Here is a 22,098-nt window from a genome sequence, read left to right as displayed (position 1 = left end):
AGAACTTCATCCTTTGGAAGTCATTGCAGTACTCTAGTGCATATAAGTGAAGATCTTACCTTTACGATCTGTTTCAGTTGCATGCACTATTAGAATATCTACAGAGCCTCCTCGCACCTCTGGGCCATCCTCTCCCTAGAATAAAGTTCAAGTGAAAAACTCTTAAAATATATATGAATGAGAAAGGAACCTTAATTTAATAAAATCTGTCAATAAATATCAAAGGCCAGCACTAATGATACTTAAAGACAGTTCAAATAATTAAAGTCTGCCTCTTTTCTCAGTCCAATATATTTACAGTAACTGGAAAACTGATAATCAACGTTATGGACAGAGCTCTGTATTCATAATTTTATGATGATTTTCGATTAACCTGACCAGCCTTCTCCACTTCAGTGTTCAAAATGTAATTGGGTAAGGCAAAGGACCTTTTTTTTTGAGTTTGTGAGAATACACATACATCCACATCCAAAAATGATGTATGGAACATGCAAAGCAGTTAGATTCACTCTCTTGCCTCTGACCAGCACAAGAAATGGTAGACCATTTAAATTTTCCATTTATGTGCACTGAATTACAGGAGTATGGAATCATTGCAATTTGAACATCCCAAAGGCTCTCAAAGTACATTCCTAATTGATAACATATGGGAACATCTATGATTAGCACAATACGCTCAAAACATCTCAACAGTTTGTGAAATACAGAAGGCATCAGTTATTCCACCTTAAATACCATTTAAGTAGATGTTTCAGAGTGGTGGGTGGAACATGGAAGAAAAAAATTCCCTCCCGCTGCCCTCACAAATGTCAACTGTTTTTCTGAACTCAGTGTGAAACATTTTGAATAAGTGAAACCCAGGCTTCCCTCGGGGCTAGGGACCGAGTTCAGGAGGGAAAAAAGAAAACTGTAAGTTAGCAGATCAAAATCCAAAATTTCAGATATTGTGTTACAACAACGATGGCGGGAGTTTTGCACATGTACAAAATGGTTAGCATCCAGCTTGACAAGCTGCAAACCCAGAGTAGCCCAACCAATTTGGGTTTAGAGGATTCAAACAAATTGCACAGATTAGTTTACATTATATCAACACAGCAGATTTCTCCCGCACTCAATGCATTTGCTTGGTGTTACATCTTTACTAGCAGTAACTTGAGATAAATGTGCAGTTATACATTCTTTGGGAATACTTTCAAATAGGCGATGGGATAGAAATATGATTTCCCCCAAGACTCTTAATCAGGAGAAGCCTATGTTTCCTACTAGAGAGCTACATTTATTTTTGGCTACTCAAAAAAAGTAATTTATCTATTTCAAAAACAAGGCTGGTTGGTGGTTGCTCTGTGTTCCATTAATCCTTAAAGCAAAGGACAAAAGAACTTTCTTTTTCTGCTTTAAGTCATAACAAACCTTGCAAACCATGTAAAAATAATTGCACTCCAAAAAGTGATCTATTGCATGTGAAGTGTTTTGGGATATTTCTGAAAAGTGGTGCAGTACCATTTAGAAAATCAAAAGATAACTTTGGAGAAAGAACTATCATTCAAACTATATCCTTCATGGCATTCTACATTGGCGTTAAAAGTCTCAAACTAATGGGTAAAGGAGTCACGACGTTCGGCATTAAACAGACCTCAATCCTGCAATGGCTTGCCTTTTTTATCCATTTGTCCATGGGATGTGGTTAGGCCAGCATTTATAGCCTATCCCTAATTGCCCTTGAGAAGGTGGTGGTGAGCTGGCTTCTTGAACCACTGCAGTCCATGTGGTGTAGGTACACCCAATGCTGTTAGGGAGGGAGTTTCAGGATTTTGACGCAGCGACAGTGAAGGAACAGCAATATAGTTCCAAGTCAGGATGGTGTGCAATTTGGAGGGGAACTTGCAGGTGGTGATGTTCCCATGTCCTTCTAGGTGGTAGAGATCACGAGTTTGGAAGGAGCCTTGGTGAGTTGTTGCAGTGCATCTTGTAGATGGTCCACACAGCTGCCATTGTGCGTCTGTGGTGGACAGAGTGAATGTTGAAGATGGTGGATGGGGTGCCAATCAAGTGAGTTGCTTTGTCCTGGATGGTGTCAATCTTCTTGAGTGTAGTTGGAGCTGCACTCATCCAGGCAAGTGGAGTGTATTTAATCACATGCCTGACTTGTGCCTTGTAGATGGTGGACAGGCTTTGGAAAGTCAGAAGGCAAGCTACTCGCTGCAGAAATCCCAGCCTTCGACCTGCTCTTGTAGCCACAGTATTTACATGGCTGGTCCAGTTCAGTTTCTGGTCAATGGTAACCCTCAGGATCTTGAATTGGGTGGGTGGGGGGGGGGGGGGGGGGGGGGGGGGCGCGCGCGGAAAGAGATGGAAATTCAACAATGGTAATGCCATTGAATGTCATGGGGAGATGGTTGTATTGCCTCTTGTTGGAGATGATTATTGCCTGACACTGCGTGGTGCAAATGTTACTCGCCACTTAGCCCCAGGCAGAATATTGTCCAGGTCTTGGCTGCATATGAATACAGGATGCTTCAGTGTCCAAGGAGTCACAAATGGTGCTGAACATTGAGAGATTAACGAATATCCACACTTTCGACCGAGAGATAGTCATTCATGAAGCAGCTAAAGGTGATTGGGCCTCCTCCAGGAATTCCTGCAGCAGTGTCCCAGTAGTGAGCTGATTGATCTCCAACAACCATCTTTCTTTATGCTAGATATGACTCCAGCCAGTGGAGAGTTTTCCCCAATTCCCATTGACTCCAGCTAGCGCTCCTTGATGCCAAACTTAGTCAAATGCTGCCTTGATGCCAAGGGCAGTCACTCTCACTCAACAAATTCATCTCTTTTGTCTGTGTTTGAACCAAGGCTGTAATGAGGTCAGGAGCTGAGTAGCCCGGGGAGAACCCAAACTGAGCAGTGAGCAAGTTATTGCTGAGTAAGTGCCACTTAGCAGGCAACAACCCCTTCCATAACTTTGTTGAGTAAACTGCTGGGGTGGTAATGGGCTAGGTTGGATCTGTCCTACTTATTGCGGACAGACATACCGGGACAATTTTCCACATTGTCAGGTAGGTGTCAGGATTGTAGCTGTAATGGAACAGTTTGCCTAGGGCCATGGTTAGTTCTGGAGCACAAGTCTTCAGTACTAGTACTGGAATGTTGTCAGGGCCTTAGCTGAAGGTACATCGATACTGCAGTTTCTTGATATCACTGAGTGAATTGAATTGGCTGAGGACTGGCATCTCTGATGCTGGGACCTCAGGAGGAAACTGTGATGGATCATCCACTCAGCACTTCTGGCTAAAGATTGTTGGAAATGTTTCAACCTCGTCTTTTGCACTTATGTGCTGGAATCCCCATCATTGAGGATGGGGATATTTGTGAAGCCTCCTCCTCCAGTTACTTGTTTAATTGTCAACCACCATTCACAACTGGATGTGGCAGGACTGCAGAGCTTAGGCCTGATCCACTGGTTGTGGTAAGCTATCACAAGCTGCTTTCACTGTTTGGCACGCAAGTAGCGCCATGTTGTCTCATTTTTATGTATGCCTGGCACTGCTCCTGCCATGCCTTCTTGCACTCTTCATTTAACCAAGGTTCACTCCCTAGTTTGAAGGTAATGGTAGAGTGGGGGACATGCTGGGCCATGAGGTTACAGATTGTGGTTGAATAGAATACTGCTGCTGCTGGCCCAGTTTTGAGTTGCTAGATCTGTTCAAAATCTATCCCATTTGGCATGGTGGTGATGTCACATAACACCATGGAGGGCATCTGCAATGTGAAGGCAGGACTTTGGTCTGCACAAGGATTGTATGGTCTTCACTCCAACCAATACTGTAATGGACAGATGCAGTGACAGGTAAGTTGGTGAGGACAAGGTCAATTATGTTTTTCCCTCACCGCCAGCCTTGCATCTATGTCCTTTCAGACTCGGACATCTGAGTCAGTAATGGTGCTACCTAGCCAATCTTGTTGATGGACATTGAAGGCCCCCACCCAAAGTACATGACATTCTGTGCCCTTTACACCCTTGGTGCTTTTTCCAATTGATGTTCAACATGGAGAAATACTGATTCATCAGCTGAGGGGCAGGAGGTGGTAAACAAGAGGAAGTTTCCTTGCCCATGTTTGACTTGACGCCATGTGGCTTAATGGAGCCCACTATGTTGAAGACTCCAATGGCAACTCCATCCCAACTGTATACCACTGTGTTGCCACCTCTGCTGGGTCTGTAGTGCTGATGAGGCAGAACACACACAGGTATGGTAATGGTGATCTCTGGGACACTGTCCGTAAGGTACGGTTCATTGAGTATGACTGTTAGGCTGTTGCTTGACCAGTCTGTGGGGCAGCTCTCCCAATTTTGGCACAAGTCCCCAGGGTTTGCAGTTGTAATTTCTGATGCCTAGGTCGATGCTTGGCGGTCCATCCAGTTTCATTTCTTTTAAACTTCATAGTGGTTTGATACAACAGAGTGGCTTGCTATGCCATTTCAGAGGGCATTTAAGAATCAACCACATTGCTGTGGGTCTGGAGTCACATGTATGCCAGACAAGGTAAGGACAGCAGATTTCCTTGCCTAAAGGACATTAGGGGAGTAGATGGGTTTTGATGACAATCAACAATGGTTTCATGATCTAGCTTTTTGGACTAGCTTTTAATGTCAGATTTACTAAGCTGCCGTGGGGGGATTTCAATCAGTTTCCCAGAGCATTAGCCTAGGCCTCTGGTGAGTGATGTAGTTGATTCTGAGACTAGGGTCCTGAACGAGTGACGTAGTTGATTCTGAGACGAGGGTCCTGAATCTTAATAAAGGAAACTACGATGGTATGAGGCGTGAGTTGACTATGATGGATTGGGAAACGTTATGTAAAGGAATGACGGTGGATAGGCAATGGCAAACATTCAAAGAGCGCATGGGTGAACTGCAACAATTGTTTATTCCTGTCTGGCGCAAAAGTAAAACAAGAAAGGTGGCCAAACCATGGCTTACAAAGGAAATTAGAGATAGTATTAGATCCAAGGAAGAGGCATACAAATTGGCTAAAAAAAAACAACAGACCTGAGGATTGGGAGCAGTTTAGAATTCAGCAAAGGAGGACCAAGGGGTTGATTAAGAAGGGGAAAATAGAGTGCAAGAGTAAGCTTGCATGGAACATAAAAACTGACTGTAAAAGTTTCTATAGGTATGTAAAGAGAAAAAGATTGGTGAAGACAAATGTAGGTACCTTACAGTCAGAAACAGGGGAATTTATAAAGGGGAATTTATAAAGGGGAACAAAGAAGTGGCTGACCAACTAAATACATACTTTGGTTCTATCTTCACAAAAGACACAAATAACATACCAGAAATGTTGGGGAACACAGGGTTTAGTGAGGGGGAGGAACTGAAAGAAATTAGTATTAGTAGGGAAATGGTGTTGGGGAAATTGATGGGATTGAAGGCTGATAAATCCCCAGGGCCTGATAATCTATATCCTAGAGTACTTAAGGAAGCGTCCCTAGAAATACTGGATGCGTTGGTGGTCATCTTCCAAGATTCTAGAACAGTTCCTATAGATTGGAGGGTAGCTAATGTAACCCCACTATTTAAAAAGGGAGGTAGAGAGAAAACAGGGAATTATAGACCAGTCAGCCTGACGTCGGTAGTGGGGAAAATTCTAGAGTCCAATATAAAAGATTTAATAGCTGAGCACTTGAGAAAACAGTGGCAGAATCAGACAGAGTCAGCATGGATTTACAAAAGGGAAATTATGCTCGACAAATCTACTAGAATTTTGAGGATGTAACTAGTAGAGTTGATGAGGGGGAGCCAGTGGATGTGGTTTATTTGGACTTTCAGAAGGCTTTCAACAAAGTCCCACATAAGAGATCGCCTTGTAAAATTAAAGCGCATGGGATTGGGGGTAGTGTATTCAGATAGATAGAAAACTGGTTGGCAGACAGGAAATAGAGTGGGAATAAACAGGTCTTTTTCCAAGTGGCAAGCAGTGACTAGTGGGGTACCGCAGGAATCGGTGCAGGGACCCCAGTTATTCACAATATACATTAATGATTTAGATGAGGGAACTAAATGTAATATCTCCAAATTTGTAAATGACACAAAGCTGGGTGGGAGGGTGAGCTGTAAGGAGGATGCAGAGATGCTTTAGTGTGATTTGGACAAGCTGAATGAGTGGGCAAATGCATGGCAGATGCAGTATAATGTGGGTAATTGTGAGGTTATCCACTTTGGTAGCAAAAACAGGAAGGCAGATTATCTGAATGGCTATAAATTGAGAGAGGGAAATGAGCAACGAGACCTGGGTGTCCTCGTACACCAGTCGATGAAGGTAAGCATGGAGGTGCAGCAGGTGGTAAAGAAGGCAAATGGTGTGTTGGCCTTCATAGCAAGAGGATTCCAGTACAGGAGCAGGGATGTCTTGCTGCAATTATACAGGGCCTTGGTGAGATCACACCTGGAATAGTGTGTGCAGTTTTGGTCTCCTTATCTGAGGAAAGATGTTCTTGCTTTAGAGGGAGTGCAGTGAAGGTTTACCAGACCGATTCCTGGGATGGTGGGACTGACGTATGAGGAGAGATTGAGTCGGTTAGGATTATATTCGCTGGAGTTCAGAAGCGTGAGGGGGGGATCTCATAGAAAGCTATAAAATTCTAACAGGACTAGAGAGGGTAGATGCAGGAAAGATGTTCTCAATGGTGGGTGAGTCCAGAACCAGGGGTAACAGTCTGAGGATAAGGGGTATACCTTTTAGGACTGAGATGAGGAAAAATTTCTTCACCCAGAGAGTGGTGAGCTTGTGGAATTTGCTACCACAGAAAGTAGTTGAGGCCAAAACATTGTATGTTTTCAAGAAGGAGTTAGATATAGCTCTTGGGGGGCGTAAGGGATCAAAGGATATGGGGAGAAAGCAGGAGCATTGAGTTGGATGATCAGCCATGATCATGATGAATGGCAGAGCAGGCTCGAAGGGCCGAATGGCCTACCCCTGCTCCTGGTTTCTATGTTTACTAGTTCAATGAAATTGCCACTATGTCGCTGTGACTCCTCCCCGCTTATGATGGAAAATAGTGGAGACACAATTGTACAAGAAGCATGGCTCATGTGGCAGGCAGATGAGGGAAGGGCGAGAAAAAGAAAACAGAAAAGGTGAAATGGGGGGGTGGGGAAATAAGTATACTCAGAGTTCTCTCTCTTTTTCTTCTTTCTAACTGATTCTTTGATTCATTTCCCTTCAATTATCTTACTGATAGTATTAGCCCAATTTCTTTCCAACAAAATTTGGTCAAACTTTAATGCAGATATAAATGTTTATATTCCATGATCTTGCATCTACCCACACCTTTTCTATTATAAAGTTTAATGTTGATGGTGCTATGAAGGATACAATTATGTGACAAATAAAATCAGCAATTTCTATCATAAATGCAGGCATAGGAATTATAATAGAAATGCAAAAATAAGGGCAGAATGTAAGACTTCAAAATGGGGGCTGAATGAAATCTGCACCCCAACTACCTAGCCACACTTAACCTGACAATCACACTTGATCTTGAATCTGTGTGCAACACCATGGAAAACTGAGTGAGACATATTTAAATTGATGAATATTTTGCTTCACTACTTATGGTTATTGTTATTTGGTTAATGTATAACTTTCCCAAAAATGTAGAACAACAACAAATTAGTAGAAAGTACTGTGAACAATTTTTTTAAATATATAAACCAATGAAGTATAAAGTTAATAAAATTCCTCACTCAACTGTGAAAGTGAGAAACTGCTTCAGTGAACTGCTAACTATTCGATTACTCCGACTGATTTGTCAATTTATTTGAAGATCGCATATAAATTAATTAGGAGAATCTATGGTTTGAGAATGGCAGGTGGTAAATAGGATTGAGCGTTAAATCTGGTTCAGAATTTTTTTTTTTGGTGCATTGGAATAGGTTGCTTGCAGTGAGATGTTCTGATTTACAGGGGCAGAGTCCGACTGCACACGGTAAAAATATCTACAGTCAATTAATATGCTTTTGCACTTCCCCATGAACAGCTCAGAGGAGGACCATAAGAGGTCTTGGAACATTTGTATCAATTCAGTGAAATGCTCCAATGGATTATAAAGAGAACAGTGTATGAAAGGAAGAAAGCCCAACAAAACCGCAAAGAGAATAGGAAGGCATTGAAGAGAACAAAGTTCACAAATTTTAATCCTTAGCAGATATTAGCCTATGATTTTCAGATTATTTCTCTTTTAAGAATAAAACTAAGAAATGAGAGCTGATGTTTAAGGAGGCTGTTGGGAGGGTAGGGCTGCTAAATCTCCAGGAATTAAAGATTAATCTCCTGGACAATTATGTTAACAATCCAGGATAAAATCACAACGGCATCAAAAAAATATTTTTGCACTTTTGTTTATTAGTAATAGAAATATTGGAAAGGGGTAAACAGGTGGAAACAGCTGCACATGGGAAAACAAGATGCACTGCAACAGCTCACCAAGCCACCTTTGATAGCACCTTCCAAACCCTGAAGGACAAGGGCAGCTGAGGCATAGTTCCTCTCCAAGTCACACACCAGCCTGACTTGGAATTATACTGCCGTTCCTTCACTGTTGTGGGGTCAAAAAAACTGGAACTCCTTCCTAACAGCACTGGGGGTGTACCTAAACCACATGGACTATAACTTGACTGCTCACTACCACCTTCTCAAGGCAATTGTGTATCAGCAACAAATTGCCTTGCCAGTGATGCTCACATCCCATGAATGAACAGAAGGATGTTGTCTGGCCTTTGGAGGTGAGAGTACACATAATGAAACCTCCAGGAATACGTTCAACCAGAGGTGACAGATCCATGGGAATGGTATGTGAATGCAACATGTTCTGATGTGAAGAGACTGTCGTATTCAGGGCAAAAAAGAAAAATTGGATAAATGCATCTTGAATTTTGAATTATTTAAGCTGCATGTGTGTCAGCAGCATATATTCCTACATGCTGGATATCTGTAACTCATGTTTTAAAGTGAAATCCAAGAAAGCCAGAATGCTTCCAAGGGCCGTAGCTCCTCCCATTGCATATATGTCCATGTAAACTTTCATTCATTAAGTTTCCAAACTTTAAAATATTGAATTGTTAGACAGTAGATGTAATGATTGGAAAATGCTTATGTAATTGCACAGAATACACAAATGTGTGTGTTTACCATTATGGCATGTATCCTGAATTTTCTCTCAAACTACTTCTTCATTTCCAGAACTAACACACAAGTATGTTTCTATCACAAGAAACTTTAACTGAGATGGCGAAACAGTCTGGATGACGATCAACTGCTTTTATACTGGTCTTTGGCTCTTGCATAAACATTCTAACAAGTTTATTATAAAGTTCAATGGCCTTGGGAGTTTTTCACTGGATCTTTCCGATGACTGTCAGTCCTTATGAGGCATTTCGAGGCAGTTGCTGTGCACACAAACCATTATCCTCCTTGAGATAATGGCATAATATACACCATACAAGGAGATTGGCCAAAATGTTACAGCCAGTCTGTGCTTGTGTAAAATGGAAGCCCCATAAAGGTGCAGCTTATTAACAGGGAGAGTTTGTACTTCTGAGTGCTCTCCATTATGTAAACAGTCTGTTGCTCCAGGAATAGATGGCATTGGAGACCCAAGAAGAGTCAAGTCCAAAAATGTTTTTTGGTTAAGATTACCAGAGTGTTAAGTGTACAAAAAGCTCAACTTGCATATTTGCATTCTACATTGTGCAGCGCAGCCTACAGAAACTGCAAAATGTAAAGAGCAACACACTTCTCTTTCGAAACAGGAACAAATGTCTCTTATGCATTTCACTAGTGACAGTACAAAATTGACTGAAGAGATCACAGGTGTCTACCTGGTCTGCTCTTATGTAAAGCACATCTCTATAGATATTACATGCACCAGTTATTCACCACAGTTTTTGTTTGGTTACTTTAAGTGCAAGGACAGCAAATTGTCAGAATATGTGGATAGCATCAGATGGAGTCAGAATTGATATACTCCCAACATTCTACTACTAAAATTGCAATCATCAAAATGTTCTGCAGATTTTATATTTTGCTTACTGAAATCATGAGTACCTGCAGACTTTCACTGGGACTGTCCTCTTGAATCTATTATTATTTTCCTGCTCCATAGTGTCATCCTACATTTTATCTTCATAACAGTTAAATTGAGCATGTTCAATGTTAAACTGCAATGGATTTATGAAGGTGAAAAAACCCAGCGGTATCAGACAGGCTAAACCGTCAAATTCCATGTGAAAGGCTGAATTATTGTTTGCATCTCATTACCCCTTATGAATAGCATATTTTTTGAACATCAAAAGTGCACAGCCCTTCCATGCTTGGACATTCTGAAGTGTCTTAAGGTGACCATTGGTAATTTTATTGCTCAATTTGTAAGTTCATACTTAATTAGTCCATTTAATTACATTAAAAGTTAAATGGCCAAGGTAGCATCCTCAACCACACCAATGGTAATCAAATGCTGCACACGGTATTTCAAGAGAAATTCAGAAACTTAAAACTCAAACTTGACATTTAATTCAGAGTGATCAATAAAACTGCAATCTATTTTTTGTTTTGCAGGTGGAGCATTGTACACTGCCAATTTCCTTATATCTGCATATTATGCCAATTCTGCTTATCCACTGCGTCATCCCCCAATACCAACACCCCACAACCACTACCCCCATCAAGGGGCACATAAGCTCTGAGGAAAGATGGATTGTGTGATTGTTTGGCAGCTGCTGATTACCAGGGGCTTTGCTGTCAAAATTCAAAATCAATCCCTATATAAAGCAGCAAGGCCTCCTCCTGCAGTCAGTAAAAAAATTCAAGGCACACTTGGTCCTGGCCATATCTGCATCTGTTCTGAATATTAAGATCATGCTTCTAAAGCTGAGAAAACAATTGGCTACAGTCAATACAATTTTTGAGATTCTATTCTATTACCATTAATGTAATCTTTATGAGGACTAGTCCATACTAAAGTACCTTTTTTGATATCTTTCTTTTCGGGGGCAGAAAGGGGAGTGAACGTAATCGGCTTTCTGTGGTTAATGAAAAACTTTACTTGCATGCTGCACATGTACAAACGCCTAGAGCAGATCCCGTGTTTTATCCCCAGTGTACAACTCCAGTTTTGAAACTAGATTCTAATTAGTTGACTGTCACAAACGGAGTGAACAAATTTATTGCACGTCTAAGGCACTAACCAATTTAAGTAAGTGCAGCCTTTCAATCATTAGTTTCCACTTTATAAAAGGTATAATGGATGAATCTTGCAACTCATTAAATTAATTTTGCATATTTGTTTTGAAGTAGACTAGAGACTGATGTGAAACATCAACATTTAGCAAATTGACTGCATGAGACAAATGCTTTTGACGACATATATCGGGTCCTTGATGAAAAGCATCATGCACATTTCCTCAAAATCATATGTATAGATGTTGTGATAAAGCAATGAACACCATTTATCACAACCTCCTGTTTGCAACAGTGAAAGTAACATAACCTTTTCAACACCTCAGTTGCTCCATGAGCAGTGTCATGTTATGGCCAACATGTAGTAAATACCAAATGTTCCGGGAATAAAGGGGCTTGTGTGCTGTGACTAACATCAGGAATAGAGACATGATCCTCTCTCATATTGTTTTGTTTATGCGTCACATAAACTCTGTCTAAGCAAACTTTCCATGGCACTGTGAAATATGAAAAATATTAGTATATACACCACACATGGTATAAATCATTTATGCAACTGTACAACAGTTTGTCCATCAGATGCAATATTTTAAACTCTCATTTTAAATTGAGATGACTGAACTCTGTTTAGACTTCTCTACACAGGCATTTTCTGATCCAATTTAAATCTTCAAGGGCCGGGTACAGAGCAGTGGCTCTTTCTTATCAAAAACAAATAACTTGTGTCTGTTCTTGGGCAATATGTAGTAGGCCACTCAAAAAGCTCAAGAACAAAAACAGAAAATGCTGGAAATGCACAGACCAGTCAGTATTCCGAAAGAGAAAAGGCAGGTTATGATGTTCCCAGTGATTGCAATTCACCTATTCTGCTGGCAGTTCAATCAGCTGTTTAATGAAACCAAGGCTCTATCCAAACAACATTGGCACGAACTATTCTGCTAAATTGAGACAGCTATGTAACAGAAGCAATGAGAAAAATTAGATACCTGGTTTGTAGGACTGCTCACTAAGTTTCATTGTGGACTGGATTATTTAAGAGGATCCTACTGTATTTCCATTTGTTTCTATTATATTTAAATCTGATACAAGCACACTCCTTTTGTTATTCATTCATGGGATGTGGACGTCGCTGGCTAGGCCAGCATTTATTGCCCATCCCTAATTGCCCACGAGGTGATGGTGGTGAACTGCCTTCTTGAAACGCTACAGTCCATGTGGTGTAGGAATGCCAACAGTGCTGTTAGGAAGTGCGTTCCAGGATTTTGACCCAGCGACAGTAAAGAAATGGCAATATGGTTCCAAGTCAGGATACTGTGCGACTTACTGTGGGACTTGCAGGTGTTGTTCCCATGCATCTGCTGCCCCCATCTTTCTAGATGGTGGAGGTCACGGGTTTGGAAGGTGCTGTCAAAGGAGCCTTGGTGTGTTGCTGCAGTGCATCTCGTCAATGGTACACACTGCTGCACTGTGTGTCGGTGGAGGACAGACTGAATGGTTATTATGGTGGATGGATGCCAATCAAGCAGGCTGCTTTGTTTTGGATGGTGTTGAGCTTCTTCATGTTATTGAATGTCTTTTGACCAGTAAAAACACTCTAATATCTCCTGATGTGGCTTGGTGTCAAACTTTGCCTAATAATGTTCCTGTGAAACACACTGGGATGTTTTGCTATGTTAAAGGCACTTTATAAATGAAGCAATTATTTTGTTGCAACTAAATCCTTGATCTTGAAATTCTTACTAAATATCAGCTTCCAGAATTTTAATGGTTAAGATGGAAAATTTTGGTACAGTATCTTTTGAACAACTCAGATGTTATGGTCTAAAGAATTACAGTAGTTTCAAAACATTAGAGCATTCCACATACCCTATGCCATATGGCGCCACAGCAGACTTCAGGCAACTGGGAAATAACATTTCTGAAAATTGCTGAGTTTATTGTTTTTACTTTAACACACAACAGCACTAACTTTTAACCTAGCAACAGATGATGGTGTTGCTATCTCACAGGAATTAAAGGATGAATTCCTTTGTGGGTAAATATTGCTCAGCTGGTAATTTAGCACTAAAGGAATGAAAGGTCAACAAATTAGTCCAGTCTAAACACATTCTATGCTGAAGGATACATTACCTCCTGTTTGAGTGTTAACCTAGCCACAATCTCGTCATGATCGATGAGTGACAATTCATCCGTTATATCATTTTGATCCAAATCTGGTGAATTCTGTGCGTCTCCCCGCCTAGAAAAAAAGAGACCCCGTACAGAAAAGATCAATGGATATATTAGACACAGAGTTCACGCAACACCGAAATAAGTGAGGAAACAGAATACACAAACAAATATAATATACAAAGTAAGCAAACTCTGAGGGGTACTGAGCTTTGAAGATAGTTGATTTTTTGGTATCTTCCATCTATAGGCCATGCTCAGGTAATGGTAGCAAGCTAAAGTTTGTAGTTTAAGAGGGTGAACACAAATCAACTGAATATCTTATCCCAAGTAATGCACAGGGGTAGACTGTAACTGAAGAATGGACTGCTCTAGGTTTCTAAGTTTTCAATTGCAACAAAGGAAGAGTGGACTAACAGTATGGTTTCATTCCAATCTTCAAAAACGATATCCTAAATGTCATCCAATTTAACAGCCTCCCAATTCATACTTCCTTCCCAGTTTAATTCTAACGGCATTCTCTCCTTTCAAATGCTTCATCCTCAACTACTGTTTTGCCTAACTGCCAGTTATCTCCCAAGGTCCTTGAATGGCCCTTGCTTCTCAACTTGGTTGAAACAGGGAGTTCTGTCTAACTTTTATCCCAGCAACAGCACGAAGGCAGCTGTGGTCAATGTCACTAATGCAAACTCCTGTGACTGATACATTATCCCTCCTTGTCCATTTTGCAGTATTCCATGCAGGCGATCACATCACCCTCCTCCATCAGCTGTTTTCTGGGATCCATCTTCATTAAACTTCTCTTGTATGGCTTCCTTTCTACCTGTCTTAAATTCAGCCAATGCAAGTGGTATAGGCTTTGGTCTCCTGCCCATGTGATCATCTACTGTGTATGCAAAGGATACACCTGCAGTCTCTTTTTCTTCCTCTATGTTACCCCTCAACAATATCATTCACAATTCATTTCTATTTGTATCTTGGTGACACTCAGCTATACCTCAGTAACTCTGACTGTCTGACATCAAGTTGGTGTTGAACCAGAATCACAATTGAACATTAGGGAGACTAGTCTCATAGCTGGATTCCACCATAACCTCTTTCTTTGCTGCTCAGGTCCTGACTTGCCATCAGGTTGCACCAGACAGTATATAACCTTGCTTGATCTGGAGCTGGAATATAAAAGGGCATTAACAAGGTTGCTTACTTTAGCTTTTGCCCTTCACCCCGCCTTATTCCTACTGAAATCCTAATCTGTGCGATTGTCACCTCCTTGATTTTTTACAACAATCTTATTCCCTGCACCAGTTTCTCAATCTCCATGAATTCCAACTGGGGCAAAATTAACCTCTGTACCTCCTTGTCCTGCACTGTCTCACTTAATTAAACTCCAATCTATGCCTACTTAGGTTATCTGCACATCGCTCCAATATATGAATTTCAAATCTTCACCTACAAATCCATGGCCTTGCCCACCTTTATAACCTTTCCCACCCTTTGACACCATCTGGCCCATTGTTCCTATAACTGTGGCCTCCTGAGCCTGTGTAGAGCTTTCAGCTGTCTAAATCCTCCCCTCCAGAAATCCCTTCATAAATCACTCCAGTTCATTTTCTCTCCTGCTACCTTAAAGCACCTTCTCAAAATCTGCTTACTTGACCACAGTTTTGCTCTCATCTCCCAATTCTCCTATTTATTTATGTTCAGTGCTCATTTTTACCCTTTCATGAAACCGATTGGGATATTGTTTCTCTACTTTTAAAAGTGCTACATAAATGTGTGTTTGCCTTCATTTAATGTAGTTATTTCAGAAGTCATACCAGTCAACATCAGCTGACTTCCCGTTGCACTGAATCTTAAAGCCAATGTGAAGCTAATACTCTGAAATATTCTAATCACTATAGGAAATACATATAAAGATCTTGCAGCTTCAGGATAACGAAACAGATTCTGAATGTCTTTAGAGGGGAGGTGGTGGCATAGCTGTATTGTCATTAGGCTAGCATTCTAAAGTCTGGGAAGAGTGTCCTCTGCAGTCACTGTCGCCGAGTGAAAAAAAAGTGACATCACAGGAAAACTAAGTTCATTGGTTCATAAGTAACTGCTAGTTTGAACTACCTATTCTAAGTTGATTTCAGATTGAAGGTGACTACTGGGGCCCAGGATCGGAGACCTAACACTTCAGCTTCAACTCAGCAGAGAGAGCGAGTTCCAGTTGATTTTAAAAAGTGTATTTTGAATCTCTATTCTAACTTGCTTTCGGGTTAAAGGTAAGGAGAAATATTTTACAGATTGATAAACTAAAGACCAGTAGGAAATTTAAAAACAAATTGAAAAATTAATTAAATAAAATAGAGATGCAAGGCCAGGCGATGTGCTGTAGCTACATGATGTGGGAGCTGGTGGACCCCATTGTGGTTCCTAGTGACCACATCTGTAGCAAATGTTGGTTGCTCGAGGAACTCCAGCTCAGAGTTGATGAGCTGGAGTCTAAGCTTCGGACACTGCGGCACATCAGGTAGGGGGGAAGAGTTACCTGAACGCTGTGTTTCAGGAGACAGTCACACCCCTTAGATTAACTACCTTAAATTCGGCCAGTGGTCAGGGACAGGAGGGTGTGACTATGAATGAGGCAGGTAGAGGGATCCAGGAAGTAGGACTGCAGGAGCCTCAGCCCTTGCCCTTATCCAAAAGGTTTGAGATTCTTGCTCCGTGTGTGGACGAGAGCGGGGACTGTAGGGAGAATGAGCAAACTGATCATAGCACCGTGGTACAGGGAGCCATTCAAGTGGGGGGAGAAAAGAGAAATGTAGTTGTAATCGGGGATAGTAATAGTTAGGGGAATAGATACTGTTCTCTGTAGCCAGGATCGAGAGTCCCGAAGACTGTGTTGCCTACCTGGTGCCAGTGTTAAGGATATCTCATCTGGACTGCAGAGGAACTTGGAGTGGGAGGGGAAGATCTAGTTGTCGTGGTCTACAGAGGTACCAATGATACAGATAGAGCTAAGAAAGAGGTTCTATTGAGGGAATATGACCAGCTAAGGGCTAAATTAAAGAACAGAACCAAAAAGGTAATAATCTCCAGATTACTACCTCAGCCACAAGCTAATTGGCACGGGGTCAATAAGATTAAAGAGGTAAATGCGTGGCTCAAAGATTGGTGTGGGAGAAATGGGTTCAAATTCATGGGACATTGGCACCAGTACTGGGGAAAGAGGGAGCTATTCCGTTCTGATGGGCTCCACTTGAATCATGCTAGGACCAGTGTCCTGGTGAATCGCATAACTAGGGTTGTAGATGGGGCTTTAAACTAAATAGTGGGGGGATAGGGTTCAGTTGCATGGCAATATAAAAAAATCAAAGTTTAAGGAGAGGGTAAGAGTGCAGGTTAGTGACGAGGCTGATTGTTACCAAAAAGTGAAAGCAAGGGTCAGTGTGTGCGAATGCCATATTGCACCAAAGAATCATATAAGAGTGGGGAAAATTGACAATAGGGCAAACTTAAAGGCTTTGTATCTGAATGCACATACCATATGGAATAAAACTAATGAGTTAACAGTGCAAATAGAGATAAATAGGTATGATTTGGTGGCGATTAGAGATGTGGTTACAAGGAGAACAGGTTTGGGAGTTGAATATCCAAGGGTACTCAGTGTTTCAGAAGGATAGGAAGGAAAAGGAGGTGGTGTAGCTTTATTAGTAAAGGAAGAGATCAGTGCTATAGTGAGGAATGATATAGGCACTGGAGAGCAAGACGTAGAGTCAGTCTGGGTAGAAATAAGAAATAGCAAAGGAAAGAAGTCCCTGGTGGGAGTAATCTGTAGGTCCCCAAACAGTAGTTCAGTAGTAGGGTACAGTATAAACCAGGAAATACTGGGAGCACGTAAGAAAGGCACGGCAATAATCATGGGTGATTTTAATATGCATATAGACTGGACTAATCAAATTGGCGAGGCTAGCCTCGAGGGAGAGTTCATAGAGTGTATTGGAGATTGTTTCTTACAGCAATATGTTGTGGAACCAACCAGGGAGCAGGCTATTCTGGATTTGGTTTTGTGTAAGGAGATGGGATTAATTAATGATCTCATAGTAAAGGATCCTCTAGGGAAGAATGATCATAGCATGCTAGAATTTCAAGTTCAGTTTGAGAGCGAGAAACTTGAGTCCCACACTAGTGTTCTGGAGTTAAACAAAGGTAACTACATAGGCATGAGGGCAGATTTGGCCCTAGTGGACTGGGCAGGAAGACTACAAGGTAGGACAGTTGATGAACAGTAGCAGATATTTAAGGAGATATTCAATTCCTCCCAAGTAAAATATATTCCAAAGAGGAAGAAAGATGGTAAGAGGTGGAAAAAGCATCCATAATATTCCAAAATTCCCTGGATTCTGGAAAGCTTCCAGTGGATTGGAAAAATGCTAATATAACACTCTTATTCAAAAAAAAAGGGGGGGGGGGGGGAGGAGGCAGAAAGTAGGAAACTATAGACCAGTTAGTTTAACGTCTCTCATTGGCAAATTGTTGGAATCCATTATTAAGGAAGTAGTAATGAGGCATTTGGAAAGTCAAAATGCAATCCATCAGAGTCAGCATGGTTTTATGAAGAGTAAATTGTGTTTGACTAATTTGCTACGGTTCTTTGAAGATGTGACAAGCAAAGTGGATAAGGGGGATCCTGTAGATGTAGTATATCTGGACTTCCAAAAGGCCTTTGATAAGGTGCCGCACAAAAGATTAATACACAAGATAAGATCACACGGAGTTAGGGGTAATATATTAGCTTGGATAGAGGATTGGCTAACCAACAGCAAACAGGGAGTCGAGATAAATGGGTCTTTTTCTGGATGGCAAGCTGTAACTAGTGGGGTGCCATAGGGTTCAATCCTTGGGCCCCACTAGTTACAAACTATATTAATGACTTGGATTAAGGGATAGAAGGTACTATAGCTAAATTTGCAGATGACACCAAAATAGGTGGAAAAGTAAGTTGCTATGAAGAAATAAGAAATTTACAAACTGATATGGACAGGTTAGGTGAATGGGCCAAAAATTGGCAAATGGAGTTTAATGTGGATAAGTGTGGGGTTATCCATTTTGGTCGGAAGAATAAAAAGGCGACTTATCATTTAAATGGAGAGAAACTTCAGAATGCTTCAGTGCAGAGGGATCTGGGTGTCCTCGTGCATGAATCGCTGAAAGCTAGTATGCACGTACAACAGGTAATAAGGAAGGCAAATGGAATTTTGGCATTTATTGCTAAAGGAAGAGAGTATGAAAATAGGGAAGTGTTGTTGCAACTGAGACCATGCCTGGAGTACTGTGCACAGTTTTGGTCCCCTTACTTGAGGAAGGATGCAGTTGCATTGGAGGCAGTTCAGAGGAGGTTCACTAGATTGATTTGAGATGTGGGGCTTGTCTTATGAGGAGAGATTGGGCAGTTTAGGCCTATACTCGCTAGAATTTAGAAAGATGAGAGGAGATCTAATTGAGGTATATAAGATGCTAAAGGGGATAGACACAGTAGACGTGGAGTGGATGTTTTCCCTTGTGGGGCATTCTAGAACGAGAGGCCATTGTTTTAGGCTAAGGGGTGGTAGATTTAAATCAGAGATGAGGAGGAATTACTTTTCTCAAAGGGTCGTGAATCTGTGGAATTCACTACCTCAGAGTGCAATGGATGCTGGGACACTAAATAAATTTGAGGAGGAGATATAGACAGATTTTTAATTAGTACCGGGTTAAAAGGTTTTGGGGAGAGGGCAGGAAATTGGAGTTGAGGCCGAAATGAGATCGGCCATGATTGTATTGAATGGCGGGGCAGGCTCAAGGGGCTAAATTACCCACTCCTGCTCCTAGTTCTTATGTTATGTTCTTATGTTCTTATAGAGACCCAGGGTAATGCTCTGGGGACCCGGGTTCAAATCCCACCAGGGCAGATGGTGAGATGTGAATTCAGTAAAAGATTAAAAGTCTGATGACAACCACAAAACCGCAAAAACCCATCTGGTTCACTAATGTCCTTTAGGGAAGGAAATCTGTCACCTTTACCTGGTCTGGCCTCCATGTGACTCCAGACCCACAGCAATGTAGTTGACTCTTAAAAATGTCCTCTGAACAAGGGCAATTAGAGGTGGGCAAAAAATGCTGGCCTCGGCAGTGCCACATTCCATGAACGGATAAAAACATAACTTGTATCTGAACAAATTACAAACTTAATAGAAGCATCCTTTATTCACATAAAAATTAAGCAAAATTCCTTCAAAAAATGTTTTGTACATGTACCAGTGATAACTGACAGCATATAGTCGAATTTGAGTAATTATAACCCAGGATAAATTTGGTTCAAAGTTTTATTTTGATTGAGAAAGAGGAGTGTAAGTTTTTGTCTACAATCCCACCTGTCATCCCTGTCTTGGTTTTCTTTTTCATTAGTTGATTTCGGAGAGTTGTGATGATTTATTTCTTGTTCACTCGGAGACCCTACAGGCTCCTGGAGGGAAACAAGCTATGTTAAGCAAGGTTTAAAAAATAGGGCACATCAGGAATTCAACTTGGCTAACAAACAAGCAGCACATATTTGACTGAATTTAAATACACAAGCACCCCAATTGGTACAGCTATTATGATCTTTCAATGTATTGATAAATAGAGCCCATAATAATTATAGCCATTCTCAAGCATGTCCAAAAAACATGTCAAAAGATGCCGGGCACAATTGTACTACAGTAATCTAAACCAAACATTAAAGATGGAATCACTTACAGTGTCAGCACACATCGGTATTTCCTGAATGGCCAGAAAGAAAGAATAAAAATGGTCGATGACTATCTAACACTGGGTTTCTCGTTCCCAGGAAATATGAACCTTTTAAGTACTTACTATCAGTTGACTACTGTATGGTATCCAAAAAATGATGTTCTGCAAATGTTCAATACTGAATATAGTAAACTAGAGAAATGTACAGAACCACAGAATTCTTTGACGCGAGAGGGTGCAAAATAATATACTGTGAACTTGTTATAGTCACTGTCAAGATCCTCCTGCAACAAATAAGATTACCACTTAACAGGCAACATATTTTAAATCTGTAGAAATTTGCTGAATTGCAACTGTCCCATGGCTCTGTAATTTAAAAGCTACATACAAAATATGCAGAAAATCACTTTTGGAAAATGTTGCAGTCGGCACTGGTATATATTTTGACTGACAAGAGATTTTAGTACCCAAAATAGTTTTTAAAAGTTAGTGTAGGAGTAGCCCCTAATTGCTGGCCATTACAAAATAACTGCTAAATAGGCAACTCATTAGCACAGAGGATATTATACTCACTTTAAGGCAGCAAATTTTATGCCTCGTGTTGCCAGAACTATGGCAAATTCTCCAAACTGGGATTGGTGCTGTGCCCTCAAACTATAAAGTGAGCATTTTATCCGCTATTCCAGCAGTGTGGTCAATTAGGACATTATATTTTCAGAAAGCAGAATTAAAATTGATTAGTTTGCCATAGTTAGAACAGACCCAGGTCAACCCAGTCAAATATTGCCCCAAATTAAATGGGTAATTGTTTAGCCTCCAATCTGTACAAATATTAGCGCATATCATTAAAGGTTAATATAGTGCACAATACAGAAGAAGCAACGATAGGCATAATACAGCAATTGGTGATTATACTTATATGTACATAAGAAAAATGTTTATTCATTTACACAATTACTATTCTTGAAAGCCCTATATTTCAATATGTTCTCATGCAGAAAGGCTGGAGTAGAAAGCCAATCAATTTTCATTACTGCAGCCATGAGAAAAAACAGTCCAATGGCCATAGCCATAGTCCATGCAAGCAGTTATATATGTAGCAGAATGTGTCATGTTAAAGGCGCATGTTTTAGAAGAAGCTACACCAAGACCAACAACCACAGACTTCTCAACTACATGTTTGATCAACGACTGGAATACCAAGAAGCAATTCCACATCGTGTGCACAGCAGAACCGGCTGCAGAAAGTGTGCATAGATCTCTGCACTGAAACATGATTTATTCCCTGCTATAAATGTCTAAGTCATACAACATTATTGATGACTTTCCTGTGGAGAGGTGTTGGGTACTAAAGTAGAAATTGTCTCTTGCTCCTCCAACTCAACTGGACCATTGCACTGCAGATGAAGGAATAGACAGAGCACTGTCATCCTTCACTTGTGTGCACCTCGATTCAAAACTGGATATAACAATGCCAGTCTTGATGTCGAGACAATGCTATGTAATCGTGGCCACTGTAAGCCCACTGAAATTTTTGTTGGACCTGGAATATAAAGTTGGGGGCAGCTATAAGATCCTAGCTCTGATCGTGTTTTGAAGTGTTCCTGGTCTAGGCTTGCAGTGCACTGTGTTGCAGTAATGCTTTAGATTTTATAGACTACTACAAGATGGAGCAGTGCATCACAGATGCAAGTAACCTTAAAAAAAGGGAACTGTGCTAGATCTTTTCTAAAACTTCACCTGTCAACTAAAAGTTGGCCCATGTTTTGTTTCAATGCTGTTAATGGTAGAAACTGCCAATTATATCTTAAATTAAACTAAATTCCATTTGGCAAAAAAAGCAATTCTTCCTGATCAAAGATGACATCTCAAACTTTCCAACTACATTGTACTTGCTAGATACCTTACTATCTAAACAGGGCAAAAACATAAGGATACT

The 22,098-nt window shown here is 40.8% G+C and overlaps 1 protein-coding gene across 8 annotated transcripts in view; it reads right to left on the bottom strand.

Moving 5' to 3' along the window:
- Nucleotides 1–22,098, bottom strand: part of LOC144685471 (rap guanine nucleotide exchange factor 1-like) — a 184,590-nt gene that overhangs the window by 30,211 nt on the left and 132,281 nt on the right. For 4 of the 8 annotated variants that reach the window (XM_078550014.1, XM_078550015.1, XM_078550008.1 and 1 more), the window contains 4 exons: nucleotides 20,166–20,189; nucleotides 19,802–19,893; nucleotides 13,365–13,473; nucleotides 60–135 (listed from right to left, as the gene is read on the bottom strand). In XM_078550014.1, coding sequence (XP_078406140.1) covers nucleotides 60–135; nucleotides 13,365–13,473; nucleotides 19,802–19,893; nucleotides 20,166–20,189 — 301 coding nt within the window. The remainder of the gene's footprint in view (nucleotides 1–59; nucleotides 136–13,364; nucleotides 13,474–19,801; nucleotides 19,894–20,165; nucleotides 20,190–22,098) is intronic. The other 4 variants (XM_078550011.1, XM_078550013.1, XM_078550010.1 and 1 more) reach the window with 1 other exon arrangement.

Source organism: Cetorhinus maximus, chromosome 10 (genome assembly GCF_964194155.1).
Source record: "Cetorhinus maximus chromosome 10, sCetMax3.hap1.1, whole genome shotgun sequence".
NCBI lineage: Eukaryota > Metazoa > Chordata > Chondrichthyes > Lamniformes > Cetorhinidae > Cetorhinus > Cetorhinus maximus.
This window is presented reverse-complemented; position numbering and strand designations above follow the sequence as displayed.